The sequence below is a fragment of the Megalobrama amblycephala genome, linkage group LG9 (assembly GCF_018812025.1).
Source record: "Megalobrama amblycephala isolate DHTTF-2021 linkage group LG9, ASM1881202v1, whole genome shotgun sequence".
Taxonomy (NCBI): Eukaryota; Metazoa; Chordata; class Actinopteri; order Cypriniformes; family Xenocyprididae; genus Megalobrama; species Megalobrama amblycephala.
In genome coordinates, this window is record NC_063052.1 from 14,984,139 (window position 1) to 15,000,601 (window position 16,463).

At 34.3% G+C, this 16,463-nt stretch overlaps 3 protein-coding genes across 7 annotated transcripts in view; 2 read left to right on the forward strand and 1 right to left on the reverse strand.

Annotated features, from left to right (window-relative positions):
* Nucleotides 1-889, forward strand: part of cap2 (cyclase associated actin cytoskeleton regulatory protein 2) — a 42,812-nt gene extending 41,923 nt beyond the window's left edge. For all 3 annotated transcript variants that reach the window (XM_048201792.1, XM_048201791.1, XM_048201789.1), the window contains 2 exons: nt 243-386; nt 593-889. In XM_048201792.1, the coding sequence (XP_048057749.1) occupies nt 243-386; nt 593-676 (228 nt within the window). In that variant the 3' untranslated portion in view covers nt 677-889. The remainder of the gene's footprint in view (nt 1-242; nt 387-592) is intronic.
* A 2,872-nt stretch (nt 890-3,761) lies between these two features.
* On the reverse strand, nt 3,762-7,559 carry LOC125275111 (aurora kinase A and ninein-interacting protein). The gene is made up of 3 exons (XM_048201793.1): nt 7,239-7,559; nt 6,994-7,147; nt 3,762-4,711 (listed from the first exon to the last, which is right to left on the reverse strand). The coding sequence occupies exons 1-3, from the start codon at nt 7,332-7,334 to the stop codon at nt 3,945-3,947; spliced, it is 1,017 nt and encodes a 338-aa protein (XP_048057750.1). The 5' UTR covers nt 7,335-7,559; the 3' UTR covers nt 3,762-3,944.
* Nucleotides 7,560-8,244: 685 nt separating this feature from the next.
* On the forward strand, nt 8,245-15,489 carry vps28 (VPS28 subunit of ESCRT-I). Of its 3 annotated transcripts, none has more exons than XM_048201794.1 (10): nt 8,245-8,326; nt 8,707-8,752; nt 8,865-8,893; nt 8,987-9,024; nt 9,128-9,217; nt 9,415-9,520; nt 12,575-12,676; nt 12,959-13,012; nt 13,117-13,208; nt 14,615-15,489. In XM_048201794.1, the coding sequence occupies exons 2-10, from the start codon at nt 8,713-8,715 to the stop codon at nt 14,733-14,735; spliced, it is 672 nt and encodes a 223-aa protein (XP_048057751.1). In that variant the 5' UTR covers nt 8,245-8,326; nt 8,707-8,712; the 3' UTR covers nt 14,736-15,489. The 3 variants fall into 3 exon arrangements, with proteins under 3 accessions (XP_048057751.1, XP_048057752.1, XP_048057753.1); XM_048201795.1 differs by having other exon boundaries at nt 8,322-8,349; XM_048201796.1 differs by lacking the exon at nt 8,245-8,326 and adding an exon at nt 8,413-8,433.
* The last annotated feature ends 974 nt before the right edge of the window (nt 15,490-16,463 follow it).

The following is a 16,463-nucleotide window of genomic DNA, read 5'->3' on the forward strand; positions in this document are numbered from 1 at the left end:
TGTCAAAATTAACACTGCTGGAGTAATGATGCTGAAAATTCAGCTTTGATCACAAGATTTAAATTACAATTTACTATATATTCACTTATAAAACAGCTATTTTACATTGTAAAAATATTTCACATTTTTACAGTTTTTACTGTATCAAATAAATGCAGACTTGAGCTGCTCAATTGTGTCACTCTTATATATTTTGATGCCTAATGAACAACACATAATATAACTTGTTTTTGGTCTCTCAGGTAATGGGAAAAGTTCCTACAATTTCCATTAACAAGACCGAAGGCTGCCATGTCTACTTGAGCAAGGATTCACTCGACTGTGAGATTGTCAGTGCCAAGAGCTCAGAGATGAACATCCTGGTTCCTGAGGGAGAAGATGATTATGTGAGTGTGTCTGCACTGGAAAAATCAAAGTCTGAGCTCCACTAGAACAGGTTTTCCTGCTAAAATGATCATTATTTTCCTCATATTCTCCATTGTTGCAGCTCCTCTCTTCCCAGTCTGTCAGTAAGCTCTGTTTAGTTCCTGTAATGTTGAAATTATTGTTAATGCATTATTATTTGACTAATATCTTCTCACATATTCAACAGAGGGAGTTTCCAGTTCCAGAGCAGTTTAAAACGGTTTGGGACGGATCCAGTCTGGTGACAGAGCCCACAAAGATTGCTGGTTGATTCTTTTCCAGCTCGTCATCTCTTTCCTCCTACCCAGAATTCTTCATGCACTTTCACTGTTAGCTCGAACGTAAGAATTCATACATTGTGAGTTGTAGTTTTAGGGTCAGAAAATTCAGATTAAGAGCAAAATATAAACAAACAAGTTCCATTTCCCCAAACAAATCACTGTTTCTCCTTCAATTAAGCAGCAATAAAAATGCATTATTATTACACATTATGTATTATATAAATTGTTACACAGCATTATGTGTGAATATGGGAATTTTTCAGTCAACAACTCAAAGTACTAAAACATAAAAAAATAACATTTTTGTTGCATGAAAAAAAAAAAAAAAAAAAAAAAATATATATATATATATATATATATTTTTTATTTTTTTTTTTTTCATGCAACAAAATGTTATTTTTTTATGTTTTAGTATATATATATATATATATATATATATATATATATATATATATATATATATATATAAAAACATTTTATTTCAGCTAGTTGCCAATTTCTTATTTTCATTTAGTTTAACTTTGTGTACTAAAATATTACTAAAATATATTAATAAAACTAAATAGACAAAAAACTGCAAAATTACTAAAACAAAACAAAACAGAAAAAAAAAAACTTATTCAAAATATTAATAAAAACTATAACAATTTATAGTATATTATATTATTACTATTATAGTATAATAATCTGAATGATACTAAAATAACTGATATTGTTTTTTTTTAGAACTGATACCGATAATTTGAGTTTATGTGCCCGATAACCGATATTTATTTACTGTTATACTTCTGTTTTTGACCCGATTACAACACCACTGAACTGAACAAAGCATTTATTTATAACAATCACTCCCTCCTTGCATAGAAAACAAAACAAATCGTATTTATACACCAATAAATAGAGTCTGAAAGTCCAAAAAATAACTGTTAGGAGTCTTTCATGTTCATTTTAATCTTCATGTTACAAAAATAATTTTATATATAAAAAGCATCAGCACTAATGTTAACAATAAGCAAAATAAATGTAGAATGTCTAATTCTTTTCAAATGGAGCAAATAAATTAAAATTAATTCATTTTAAACTACAGTTTTAGCAGATTTATAAGCTGAGTGAAGTGAAGAATAAATGTTAAATAACTGAGTAATATTCTCTGGAATATTGGAATATATCAAACAAAACATCGTATTTTATTGCATTTCTCAACTGGTATGTTATATCAGAATTATTAATAATGTTTTTGTCGTTCTAGATTATGAAATATCTGCTGTTTATCTATGCATTTACACAGAACTATACTCAAACTGCAATCGCTCGTGGAGATAATAAATAATTAATTTACATAGAGTTGTGTTTACTTGGATGTTTATTAGCCAATTAATGGTTAATGGTTAATATTACACGTTTATTTGGATAGGACTTGACAGATACACTACATAGCTACATTTCATGCATTTATGTAACACACTAATTTGTGCATTAATGGCTATGTTAAAGTAAAATAAAGTTTACTAATTACAGCAAAGCAGCAAACATGTGCATGCCGTTGTCTCGTCTCCCCTCAGATGCACTGTAATGGCGATCCTGCGCGCAATACTCAAAACACCCACAAGATGGCGGCGTTTATCGGTAAATCCGATATTACAAAACCGATATCCGATTATGGTAAAATGCTTAAATATCGGGAAATCAAAATTATTATTTTTGATCATTTTTTTCTCTAATTTTAATCAATTTATTAATGTTTAATTTGTTTTTGTCTTTGAAATCATATAGTACTTTGTGTTGGTGTCATAAATTCTCATGTTAAATACCATTTAGTAATATAGATCAAATATTTTTCAGTATATTTAGCCTATAACTCTTCTTTCCTCTGTGTTTTGCGCCGTCACATGTGACATTTGCTACAGTTTACAGATCCCACTTTACATTTTATTTTATTTGGCAACATAAGTAAACATGTGCAATCATGAGTCAATCTATATTTTACAATCAAATCTCTCTTTATTTTACGAGTGCGATGATAACTGGTCTTTGTTCTGCAAATGAATGAGTGCCTTTGGGGATATTTTTATAAGGTTTTATATTATTTTAATATAGTTCAAAATAACATTGCTTAATTTGAATCATAATCTCGGACCGTCTATTTCTGAAATTGACTGAAATGTTTGTATTGATGGGCACCATGTCAAACTTCATTTGTCCTGAACTGTTTCCTAGTTGGGTCATAAATTGACATGCTTTAAATGTTTGTTCTTCAGGAAGGTGGTTTTGAATGTATGCCAACATGTGTTAATATGTAGCATTCTTCAGTCCTTAAAAGGGAATCATGGTACATTTGCTCAGTCAGTAAATGGTCCACATTTATAAATGATGCATAAACACAGTAGAACGTCTACACTGTACGAAATCACACTGTACTTTACCAAAGTATTTTCACATGAATTTAATCAAATAAAGTAATTGTGAACCTGTTATTTGTGTTTTTATTGCCTCCTGAATAAACTTTACAACTTTAGTTGTTCTAGAGCAAGAGTTTTAAAGGGTTAGTTCACCCAAAAATGAAATTTCTGTCATTAATTACTCACCCTCACACCCGTAAGACCTTCGTTCATCTTCAGAACACAAATTAAGATATTTTTGATGAAATCCGATGGCCCTGCATAGCCAGCAATGACATTTCTCGTGGCTTTATAATATTAATATTGAACCACTGTACTCACATGAACTGATTTAAATATGTTTTTAGTACATTAATGGATCTTGAGAGAGGAAATGTCATTGCTCAGGCCTCACTGAGCCATCGGATTTCATCAAAAATATCTTAATTTGTGTTCCGAAGGTGAACGAAGGTCTTACGGGTGTGAGGGTGAGTAATTAATGACATTATTTTCATTTTTGGGTGAACTAACCCTTAAATGTATTAATTATGAATGCATGAAAAAAGCATGGATTTGTCATCATATGGCTCTTTAACATTCTTTCCCTGACGTTAAACACAAACTTGGCAAACAAGAACAGAATGTGAAGTATTCACCTCACTCCATGTTGGTAATTTAAAGCAATACAAAACATAAATTCACTTAAATATGTTTATTAATGTAATTCATCAAATAAATGCTTCGTGCATGGTGCATTCTGCCATCTGCTGGCCAACAGGAATCATTGCATGATTTTTGCTTTTATTGTAACTTAAATTTTCATGTTTTCATCAATTAAAAAGCTTCAAAATAATAATAAAAAATTAAAATCCTGTGTTTTTTAATGCTTGATGACCATGTTTCCCTCTGAGTCCTGTGTGAAAAGCATCTCCTCCTCCTCCTCCTCCTCCTTCACGACAGTATTGCTGTAATCCTCGTCTTTCAGCGGCTGCTGGTCACGGTGAGCGATCACACAGAATCCCTCCGAGTCCTGCGTGAACAAGGCAGCCAGAGTTTCTCCAGCCGTCTCTGCGCTCGCAAGCTTTTTGGGGGAAAGTGTGTATTTCTCCTTCAACCTGCAGCTCTTAGCTGGACTGGAAATGAGTCTGTGTTTAAAAGGAGACGATGCGGGCCAGCTGTTCTCTTTTCCCATCCGTTTCACGGGAGACGCCTTCGTTTTGCGCTCAGAAACTGCATTCGATCTTCTGTGGTTTTGATTGACAGGTCTGGAGGTTAAGACAGAGCCTGTGGATTTCTGATCCGTGTCTTCGGAGGTCTTCTGGGACGCCCTGTGAAAGAAAGCCTGTGTTTCAGGAACTGTTTGATTTGGATTCTCATGCACAGCTTCTTTATTCCAGTATTCTTGTGTCTCGAACACATTTTGGTCTGTGTAATGGGAAACATGTCTCCTTTTTTCAGGCGGTTCTTCTTCCTCGGATTCTCCGCATATGAAACGGAAGAAGCGCTGCTCTGCTGACGATCCTGCACAGTCTGTGTCCCAGTCCTGCGGCTCCACCTCAGATGATTGACAGGTCGAGTCTGGAGACGGCTCTGAAGTCCTGCTGTGTTTCCGTTTGGATCCGGCGTGAGCCGCGCTCCGGTTCTGATCTGAGAACAGAAATAGCAGTAAAGATGTGAATTTAGCTTTAACAGTTTATTATTACATTAAAGAGTGTGTGTGTGTGTGTGTGTTATTACAGTATCATTGAGATACTATTATAGTTTTTGTTAATATTTTGAATTGGTTTTTATTTTTATGTTTTACATTTTAATTTCAGTTAAACTTTTAGTGATTTTGTTGTTTTTTTTATAATTATGTCTATGTAGTTTTTATTTCAGTTTTAGTTATATTAGTACATCACGCTGAACTAAATGAAAATGAGAAACGTTTATTTCAGGAACTAGCTAAGGTAATTATTTTTAAGTTTCAGTTAATTAAAATAACTGTTGCATACACACACATACTCAGATACTTACACTAACTAACTCACACACACACATAAACACAGACACACACACACACACACACACACACACACACACAACACTAACTCACACACACACACACACACACACACACACACACACACACAAACACTAACTCACACACACACACACACACACACACACACACACACACACACATATACACGCAGACACACACACACACTCAGACACACACACATAAACACATAAACACACACACACACACACACACACACACACACATAGACAAACACACTCACAGACACACACACATATACACACACTGACACTCTCTCTCACATACACACACACACACACACACACACACACTCATACACGCAGACACACACTCATATACACGCAGACACACACTCAGACACACACACTCACACACACTCATATACACGCAGACACACACACACACACACACACAGACACACATAAACACAGACACACACACACACTCACAGACACACACACATAAACACACTGACTCTCTCACACACACACTCTCATATACACACAGACACACACACAAATACACACACTCACATAAACACATTGACTCACACACTGACACTCTCTCTTACACACACACACACACACACACATAGACAAACACACTCACAGACACACACACATATACACACACTGACACTCTCTCTCACACACACACACACATATAGACAAACACACTCACACACACACACTCAAATAAACACACTGACACTCTCTCACACACACACACACACACACACACACACACATAGACAAACACACTCACAGACACTCATATACACAAACACTCTCACACACACACAAACACTTAAAACACTCATATACATACACACACTCTCTCACACTCACACACACACATAAACACACACTGACTCTCTCACACACACTCTCTCATATACACGCAGACACACACTCACACTCACTCTCATATACACACACACACTCTCATATACACACACACACTCTCTCTGACACACACATAACCACACACACTCACTCTCACACACACTCTCATATACACACACACTCTCTCTGACACACACATAACCACACACACTCACTCTCACACACACTCTCATATACACACACACTCTCTCTGACACACACATAACCACACACACTCACTCTCACACACACTCTCATATACACACACACTCTCTCTGACACACACATAACCACACACACTCACTCTCACACACACTCTCATATACACACAAACTCTCTCTGACACACACATAACCACACACACTCACTCTCACACACACTCTCATATACACACACACTCTCTCTGACACACACATAACCACACACACTCACTCTCACACACACTCTCATATACACACACACTCTCTCTGACACACACATAACCACACACACTCACTCTCACACACACTCTCATATACACACACACTCTCTCTGACACACACATAACCACACACACTCACTCTCACACACACTCTCATATACACACACACTCTCTCTGACACACACATAACCACACACACTCACTCTCACACACACTCTCTCTGACACACACACACACACACAAACAGACACACACACTCACACACACACACACACTCTCTCTCTCTCTCTCTCTCTCACACACACACTCACGGTTAGGGTTAAGATTTAATGTTAGTTGCATTTAATTATGTATATTTTATAGTTATTTCTATAGTAACAACATATAATTGTAATAAAGACACTGTAAAACAAAGTGTTACCAAAATAAAATTAATAAACTTTATAGCCATATTACAAAACAAACTAATATCTATCTATCTATCTATCTATCTGTCTATGTGAGTTAAATAATATTAATGATTTATATTAAAGATAACAGTTAATCTGTTACAGTGTGAAACATCTCTGGGATTTGTTACCTCTGGATTTGGGGGAAAAGAAGGATGAGATGGTGCTCTGTCTCGTGACAGGCATGTTGAGTTTGGTCTGAGTGAAGCTCACGTTCACCGCCACACTGAACCCAGATCTCGCGAGAGGATTCAGCAGTCTGGATATCGGACGGGTCAGCTGTTTCTGAAAACAGTGTATTTTTGTAGGAAATATACTTTAAATACACTTGAAATAACATCGACATGGATTAATAGAATATATTAAATGATTTTACCTGCTGTTTCTTTTCTTTTAACTCTTTTGTGTCGAGCCATATGCCACACTCCTCCTCTTCAGCAGGTTTCGCTTTGGTGCTCTTGCTGGATTTCATTGTTTACAAATCTCTCACACTCTCAAATAACCAGACGCGGGTTATATGAGGAACAGATAATTCGCTAACAATCTCACAATAGACTAAGGTAATAATTGATAATGTTTAGAACGTCATATTTTAGTTATTTTTAGATTAATCTCTTTGAGATTCTCTGTTCACTGCAGCTTTAATCATTCCCGCGCGCGTGTTCAAAGAGACTCTCGGGTTGCCAAGTATTCTCAAGAATCACTGACATCCGTTTGTTTTTATTAATAGCACTGTTTATAATAATGAAGGTGATTATTTATTATCACTATATAAAACAGTTATCATACCATAAACTAGTTATATTTCATAACGGAGTTAATAAACCGCAATTTATTTACTAGCATGGAAATATTAAAGGGACTTGGCAACCCTAACCATGAAATGCTAGTTTTCCTCGAATGTTAAATTGAATAAATAATTATTTATTTATTCTATTTATTATTTAAATAGAATGTATATTCTTTGCATAAGCAAAAACATATATTAAAAAAAACTTATATTAGACTTTTCTCGCAATTGCGAGATATAAACTCAGAACTGTGAGATATAAAGTCAGAATTGTGAGTTATAACTTCAGAATTGCGTGATATAAAGTCAGAATTATGTTTTTATTAATAGCACTGGTTATAATAATGAAGGTGATTATTTATTATCACTATATAAAACCGTTATCATACTATAAAGTAGTTATATTTCATAACGGAGTTAATAAACCACGGTTTATTTACTAGCGTGGAAATATTAAAGGGACTTGGCAACCCTAACCATGAAATGCAAGTTTTGCTCGAATGTTAAATTGAATAAATAATTATTTATTTATTCTATTTATTATTTAAATAGAATGTATATTCTTTGCATAAGCATATTTTTGTAATAAAGAAAAAGACGAAATAATACCGGATGTTACGAAATCATCCGGCGACGTCACGTCAGTTTGCAACAGTGGTGACGTCAAAACAAGGGTGAGTGAATTCTCCTTTTCCTGGTGCGTTTTTGCTAAGAAAAAACACTTTGTTGTTTTAATAATATGTAATTTCTTAATCACATTAACGTTATATAGTTACCTAAGGTGCGAATTAGTGAAAGACAACGTCTTGTTTATACTTTCAGCGGGACGAAAGCTAAATATTAGCTAGCTAGCATCGCTCAGGAAATAAACAAAACAAAATGAGCTCGCTAAATGTCTAAAATCTAAATACGTTGTCTGTTAGTCTATCAGTTTTAATTGTATTTCCTTATCCACACTGTCTGAATGAGATCTGATCGCTGTATATCATTCATTCCACTGACTCGAGGCTAAACCAAACATAATGATCGTTTTGTCTCTTTAATTGTTTTGTAGTTCATCATGTTTCATGGAATACCTGCTTCTGGAGTGATGGGAGGAGGTGAGGGAGAGAAAATGAGTCTCTAAAACAATCTGAGCATCTTATTCTTCGTTTATTTTCTCTAATATCATATTTTACATCTCTGTTTTCCCTTTTGCTTTAACTTAACTAGCTCCTGCCAACAAGCCAGAACTGTATGAGGTAAAAATGATACATTTTGTGAACTATTTGTGTAATAATGCACTCATTTGTCATTATTGGTCATCTTTAAATGACCGTCTTTGTCTGTTACAGGAAGTGAAATTGTACAAAAATGCCAGAGAAAGGGAAAAGTGAGTTAGCTGGAATCATATTGTTTAATTATTAGTAGATTGAGCAGAATGCTGATTTAGTGATTGAGTTGCATTTAATGTCCTTTTTATTTCATTTTGAAAGGTATGACAACATGGCAGAGTTGTTTGCTGTGGTCAAAACACTCCAGGCGCTGGAAAAAGCTTACATTAAGGACTGCGTGACTCCAAACGAGTGAGTTTGTTTGTGCAAAATGTCATGATTTAAGGTATGGTCACATTTACTGTAGTTCAGCGAATTTTGTTAGGCGAAATCCAATCCTATTCACACTATCAGGCCATTTTTTGCTTGTGAAATTTGGCTGATGTGACCCCACCTTTATTGATACAGTATCTGTCCATATATTATAAACATTCACTTTGTTTTTGCAGATACACAGGAGCTTGCTCAAGATTGCTTGTCCAGTACAAGGCGGCTTTCAAACAAGTCCAGGGATCAGATGTGGGCTCCATCGATGACTTTTGTCGGAAATACAGGGTATAGCTTATTTTACTGAGAAGTTTCTCTTTGTTTCTTTTGTATCTTTGGTTAGTGATGTATTGGTCCACTATGGAAGCTTGTTTCTGCCATGAAATAAAAAATAAAAAAGATAATTGCGACTTTTTATCTCAGAATTCTGACTTTTTTCTCACAATTGTGAGATATAAATTCAGAATTGCGTGATATAAAGTCAGAATTATGATATAAAGTCGGAATTATGATATAAAGTCAGAATTGTGAGATATAAAGTCAGAATTATGATATAAAGTCAGAATTGTGAGATATAAAGTCAGAATTATGATATAAAGTCAGAATTGTGAGATATAAAGTCAGAATTATGTGATATAAAGTCAGAATTATGTGATATAAAGTCAGAATTGTGAGATATAAAGTCAGAATTGTGAGATATAAAGTCGGAATTATGATATAAAGTCAGAATTATGATATAAAGTCAGAATTGCGAGATATAAAGTCGGAATTGCGAGATATAAAGTCGGAATTGTGAGATATAAAGTCAGAATTATGATATAAAGTCAGAATTGTGAGATATAAAGTCAGAATTATGATATAAAGTCAGAATTGCGAGATAAAAAGTCGGAATTGCGAGATATAAAGTCAGAATTATGATATAAAGTCAGAATTGCGAGATAAAAAGTCGGAATTGCGAGATATAAAGTCGGAATTACGATATAAAGTCGGAATTGCGAGATAAAAAGTCGGAATTGCGAGATATAAAGTCGGAATTATGATATAAAGTCGGAATTGTGATATAAAGTCGGAATTGTGATATAAAGTCGGAATTGTGAGATAAAAAGTCGGAATTGCGAGATAAAAAGTCAGAATTGTGAGATATAAAGTCGGAATTATGATATAAAGTCAGAATTGTATGATATAAAGTCAGAATTGTGAGATATAAAGTCGGAATTATGATATAAAGTCAGAATTGTGAGATATAAAGTCGGAATTATGATATAAAGTCGGAATTATGATATAAAGTCGGAATTATGATATAAAGTCGGAATTACGTGATATAAAGTCAGAATTACGTGATATAAAGTCGGAATTACGAGATATAAAGTCGGAATTACAATATAAAGTCGGAATTGCGAGATATAAAGTCAGAATTATGATATAAAGTCAGAATTGTGAGATATAAAGTCAGAATTATGATATAAAGTCAGAATTGTGAGATATAAAGTCAGAATTATGATATAAAGTCAGAATTGCGAGATAAAAAGTCGGAATTGCGAGATATAAAGTCGGAATTGCGAGATATAAAGTCGAATTACGATATAAAGTCGGAATTACGATATAAAGTCGGAATTGCGAGATAAAAAGTCAGAATTGCGAGATATAAAGTCAGAATTATGATATAAAGTCAGAATTGCGAGATATAAAGTCAGAATTATGATATAAAGTCAGAATTGCGAGATAAAAAGTCGGAATTGCGAGATATAAAGTCGGAATTGTGAGATATAAAGTCAGAATTGTGAGATATAAAGTCGGAATTATGATATAAAGTCAGAATTATGATATAAAGTCAGAATTGCGAGATATAAAGTCGGAATTGCGAGATATAAAGTCGGAATTGTGAGATATAAAGTCAGAATTATGATATAAAGTCAGAATTGTGAGATATAAAGTCAGAATTATGATATAAAGTCAGAATTGCGAGATAAAAAGTCGGAATTGCGAGATATAAAGTCAGAATTATGATATAAAGTCAGAATTGCGAGATAAAAAGTCGGAATTGCGAGATATAAAGTCGGAATTACGATATAAAGTCGGAATTGCGAGATAAAAAGTCGGAATTGCGAGATATAAAGTCGGAATTATGATATAAAGTCGGAATTGTGATATAAAGTCGGAATTGTGATATAAAGTCGGAATTGTGAGATAAAAAGTCGGAATTGCGAGATAAAAAGTCAGAATTGTGAGATATAAAGTCGGAATTATGATATAAAGTCAGAATTGTATGATATAAAGTCAGAATTGTGAGATATAAAGTCGGAATTATGATATAAAGTCAGAATTGTGAGATATAAAGTCGGAATTATGATATAAAGTCGGAATTATGATATAAAGTCGGAATTATGATATAAAGTCGGAATTACGTGATATAAAGTCAGAATTACGTGATATAAAGTCGGAATTACGAGATATAAAGTCGGAATTACAATATAAAGTCGGAATTGCGAGATATAAAGTCAGAATTATGATATAAAGTCAGAATTGTGAGATATAAAGTCAGAATTATGATATAAAGTCAGAATTGTGAGATATAAAGTCAGAATTATGATATAAAGTCAGAATTGCGAGATAAAAAGTCGGAATTGCGAGATATAAAGTCGGAATTGCGAGATATAAAGTCGAATTACGATATAAAGTCGGAATTACGATATAAAGTCGGAATTGCGAGATAAAAAGTCAGAATTGCGAGATATAAAGTCAGAATTATGATATAAAGTCAGAATTGCGAGATATAAAGTCAGAATTATGATATAAAGTCAGAATTGCGAGATAAAAAGTCGGAATTGCGAGATATAAAGTCGGAATTGTGATATAAAGTCGGAATTGTGATATAAAGTCGGAATTATGATATAAAGTCAGAATTGTGAGAAAAAAGTCGCAATTACCTTTATTTTTTTATTTAGTAGTGGAAACAAGCTTCCATAGTCTAGTACACTACATATTAAGAATTTTCACGTTAACACGTATTCACTATTAACTACAACTTTTCAAGTTCAAGATCAAGATATTTATTGTCATATGTACCAGGTACAATGAAATTCTTATTTTGCTCAATAAACCCTTCATTTACTGCTTATTAATAGTTAGTAAGGTAGGCTTTGTAGCATTTAAATCAAGGTATTGGTAGGTTTAAGGGATGTAAAATATGGTCATGCAGAATAAGGCATTAATATGTGCTAATAAACAACCAAAATACTAGTAATATGCAAGCTTAAAAAACAACTAGTTAAAAGTGAGAATTGAACATTAAAAAAGAGTGTTACTGAATGTACTTTTTAATATTTTTCCCTCGTGTGACAGCTGGACTGTCCACTGGCTATGGAGAGGATCAAAGAGGATCGACCAATCACCATTAAGGATGACAAGGGCAACCTGAATCGCTGCATTGCAGACATTGTTTCTGTATGTATCTTTAACTCTTAATCCAGCCTAGAATGAATAGCTTTTCTTGAGTTAATGCCACATCGATTGAGCACAGAGGATTCCTTCTTATTCCAGCAGCTGCATTAAGTAGATTTATTTGCTCAGACTAGAAGAAATCATGCCAAATGTAATTTGTCACAGTGCTTCACTGTAGAGTATGTGGTGCATTGAGCTCCTGCTAAAGTAAATACTTAGCATTGATAATAAGTGCCAAGATCTGCTTCTATACCATTTTTAATCTTTGTGTTTTCTTCCATGCAGCTCTTTATCACAGTGATGGACAAACTTCGACTTGAGATTCGTGCCATGGATGAGGTAGTCATTTGATAGGCTACATCAGCTTAATTAGATTAACACAATGCTATTAAGTTTCCCTGATTTTAAGCTTTGATTAAATGAGTGAGAATATTGTTTTATAGATCCAGCCTGACCTGAGGGAGCTCATGGAGACCATGAACAGGATGAGCAACATGCCTCCAGATTCAGAGGCCAAAGACAAAGTCAGCCTCTGGTAAGCCTAGACACATTTTAGGGATTAATACTTTTATTCAGCAAAGATGCATCAAATTAATCAAAAGCAACAGTAAAGACATTAATAATGTTACAAAGGATTTCTATGCCAATTAAATTCATCAAAGAATCCTGAAAAAATACAGTTTCCACAAAAATATTATACAGTTTTCAACGTTGATAATCATAAATGTTTCTTGAGGAGCAAATCATCATATTAAAATGATTTCTGAAGGATCATGTGACACTGAAGACTGGAGAAATGATGCTGAAAATTCTGGAATAAATTACATTTTACAATATATTCGAATAAAAGTTGTTTTAAATTGTAATAAACTGTACTTACTGAATTTAAGCAAATAATTCCAGCCTTGGTGAGCAATAACAGATTCAAAAACATATAAAAAAAATCATACTGACCGTATAGTTTTCAGTGGTGGTGCACATGATTCAAAATCCAATTTTTGACTTTTAAACCATTCATTTAGTCTTCAAGAATTTATACTTCAGCTGTATGTGATCAGTCACATTATAAATAAAATAGCTAAAATCAGCTAGATGAAACTGCCTAAATCCAATCATAAAGTCTAAACTAAATGTTTGAGTATGTTTGCAATTTAACAGCCGCACTCACCATCTCGTTGCGAGTTATAGTCAGAATTGCGATATATAAAGTCGGAATTGCGAGTTACAAAGTCGGAATTGCGAGATATAAAGTCAGAATTGTGAGTTATAGTCGGAATTGCGAGATATAAAGCCGGAATTGCGTGATATAATGTCGGAATTGCGTGATATAAAGTCGGAATTGCGAGATATAAAGTCAGAATTGTGAGTTATAGTCGGAATTGCGAGATATAATGTCGGAATTGCGTGATATAAAGTCAGAATTGTGAGTTATAGTCGGAATTGCGAGATATAAAGTCGGAATTGCGAGATATAAAGTCGGAATTGCGAGATATAAAGTCGGAATTGCGTGATATAAAGTCGGAATTGCGAGATACAAAGTCGGAATTGCGAGATACAAAGTCGGAATTGCGAGATACAAAGTCGGAATTGCGAGATACAAAGTCGGAATTGCGAGATACAAAGTCGGAACTGCGAGATATAAATTCGGAATTGCGAGATTTTTAGTGGTAGTGCACATGATTCAAAATCCAATTTTTGACTTTTATAAAGTCAAACATTATATCACGCAATTCTGACTTTATATCTCGCAATTGAATCCAATTCATTTTTAGTCTTCAAGAATTTATACTTCAGCTGTATGTGATCAGTCACATTATAAATGAAATAGCTAAAATCAGCTAGATGAAACTGCCTAAATCCAATCATAAAGTCTAAACTAAATGTTTGAGTATGTTTGCACTTTAACAGCCGCACTCACCGTCTCGTTGTTCTTCCTCACAGGTTAACCACACTAAGCAGCATGTCTGCGTCTGATGAGCTGGACGACTCGCAGGTTCGCCAGATGCTGTTTGACCTGGAGTCCGCCTACAACGCCTTCAATCGTTTCTTGCACTCGTCTTAAATGCTCCTTCCCTTTCTGATCTCTTTTTCACCAGCTTTTTAGCAAACACAGTGTTAATTTAACACTGGTTGTTTTGCTCTGAACCTTCGTTTCACTTTCAATATTTTGTCTCTGTCTCTTAAATGTTAGATTCAATGTAAGATCCTCATATTCAATTAGAGTACTGTTTACTAAGGCTTATGTTGTTTACTAATACAATTAGGATTATGTTCACAGGTTTGTTCTTTCAAAAGCAGTAGTTTTTTTTTTATATATATATATAAAGAGTTTTTTTCTATCACATGGTCATCTGAAAGTGTTTTCTAGAATGACCTGATCATTAGGCTGGCATTAGCGAATACAGGGAGGGCAGTATAGGGAGTACATTATTGGGAATATATGCTGGCCTCATGTGTTAAATAACATGAATTGATGGTTTATGGATCTCAGAATATATTATAGAGCAAGGTTTGGTACTGAATTCTCAGTACTGCATTTATTTTAAATGTATAATACCTTTTCTCCTTTCTCCAGCTTTTTTTTCTCTCTCCAGTATTTAAATGAGATTATTTTAATTGCACTCATTCATTTACAGTACTCTAACATTTGTTGGTTGATAAACTTGACTTTTATAACTGAGCTTGATCAAGAACTTGGTGTACTCTTTGTGCATGGTGTTGGTTTAGTTCACTTCATTATGTAATAAGTCATATTTATTAAATGACCATTGTAAATAAAATAGTTTTGAAATAAACCACATAACTTTCAAAAACAATCTGCCATTTGTATGTGTGATGATGATGTGTGCAAATAATCATATTGAATTATTTCCTTTGGTTGGACTATCTCCAAATAATATCTACCATATGGTGTAAATAAACTATGTTTTCTTCCTCTGTAGAAAAATGAAAAACAAGCTGTCTGAAATTACATACTCTCTTGAGTAGGTACTTATTTTGAACAAGTAATTAATGACTGTTTAAAAGTACGATATATATAGTATGAATGTAATCCAGACGTACTATATTCACTATGTTGTTATTGTCACGTGACCTACAAGTGTCAGTTGCATCACTTCACTGCCATTCACAAATCCTCTCAGTGGCGTCATGGGATAGTAAAGTAACTCAGGGTTGCCAGGTTTTCGCAACAAAACCCGCCCAATTGACCTTTTACAAAGACCCGCCCCCTTTAGTTACAGTTGCTTTGTCCGACAAGCCATGGTGCTGTCGCCACACAGAGTGAAAAATACATCGCGGAGCAAAGAGGACACTGACAACACATCGACAGACAAGACAAAGCAGGTTACTCATGATATTATACAAAGTCCCAGCTTTCAAATTGTAATTTTTTAAGAAATTCGAACAATAAAAATCGTTTTGCAGCTTTTTAATGTGTCGTAACAGATCGCTGTAGCGCCTCATCTCAAGCGGCTCGTGAACCGATCATCTCTGCCTACTAGTTCATTTATAGCATCAAATAAACATGAATGAACATCAGAAGGTATGTTATTTCAAACACGGAAAGACGTCAGTACACACCATTTTTCAAGTTCAAGTCCACCGAGGTTAATCTTCTAACTCCTGACTGCTTTGTCGGACAAAATGGCAAATTTGGCGTTATGATTGGTTAGATCGCTTGTCAATCAAACTCCCAGTGAAGGGTCAATTGCTCCTCAAAACTAGACCAATCGCGTTTCACAGGGGTCCCACGGTGAAAAAACGCATTCCGGGGGCTAAATATCATGTT

What these genes read in the sequence shown, in the direction of transcription:
- vps28 (XM_048201794.1), top strand. Translation starts at nt 8,713, where the DNA reads ATGTTTCATGGAATACCTGCTTCTGGAGTGATGGGAGGAG. An exon ending in ACAAGCCAGAACTGTATGAG is followed by an intron (nt 8,894 to 8,986) that starts GTAAAAATGATA and finishes TGTCTGTTACAG; the next exon opens with GAAGTGAAATTGTACAAAAA. An exon ending in GCATTGCAGACATTGTTTCT is followed by an intron (nt 12,677 to 12,958) that starts GTATGTATCTTT and finishes TCTTCCATGCAG; the next exon opens with CTCTTTATCACAGTGATGGA.
- LOC125275111 (XM_048201793.1), bottom strand. Translation starts at nt 7,334, where the DNA reads ATGAAATCCAGCAAGAGCACCAAAGCGAAACCTGCTGAAGAGGAGGAG. An exon ending in TAAAAGAAAAGAAACAGCAG is followed by an intron (nt 7,148 to 7,238) that starts GTAAAATCATTT and finishes CACTGTTTTCAG; the next exon opens with AAACAGCTGACCCGTCCGAT. An exon ending in CTTTTCCCCCAAATCCAGAG is followed by an intron (nt 4,712 to 6,993) that starts GTAACAAATCCC and finishes TTCTGTTCTCAG; the next exon opens with ATCAGAACCGGAGCGCGGCT.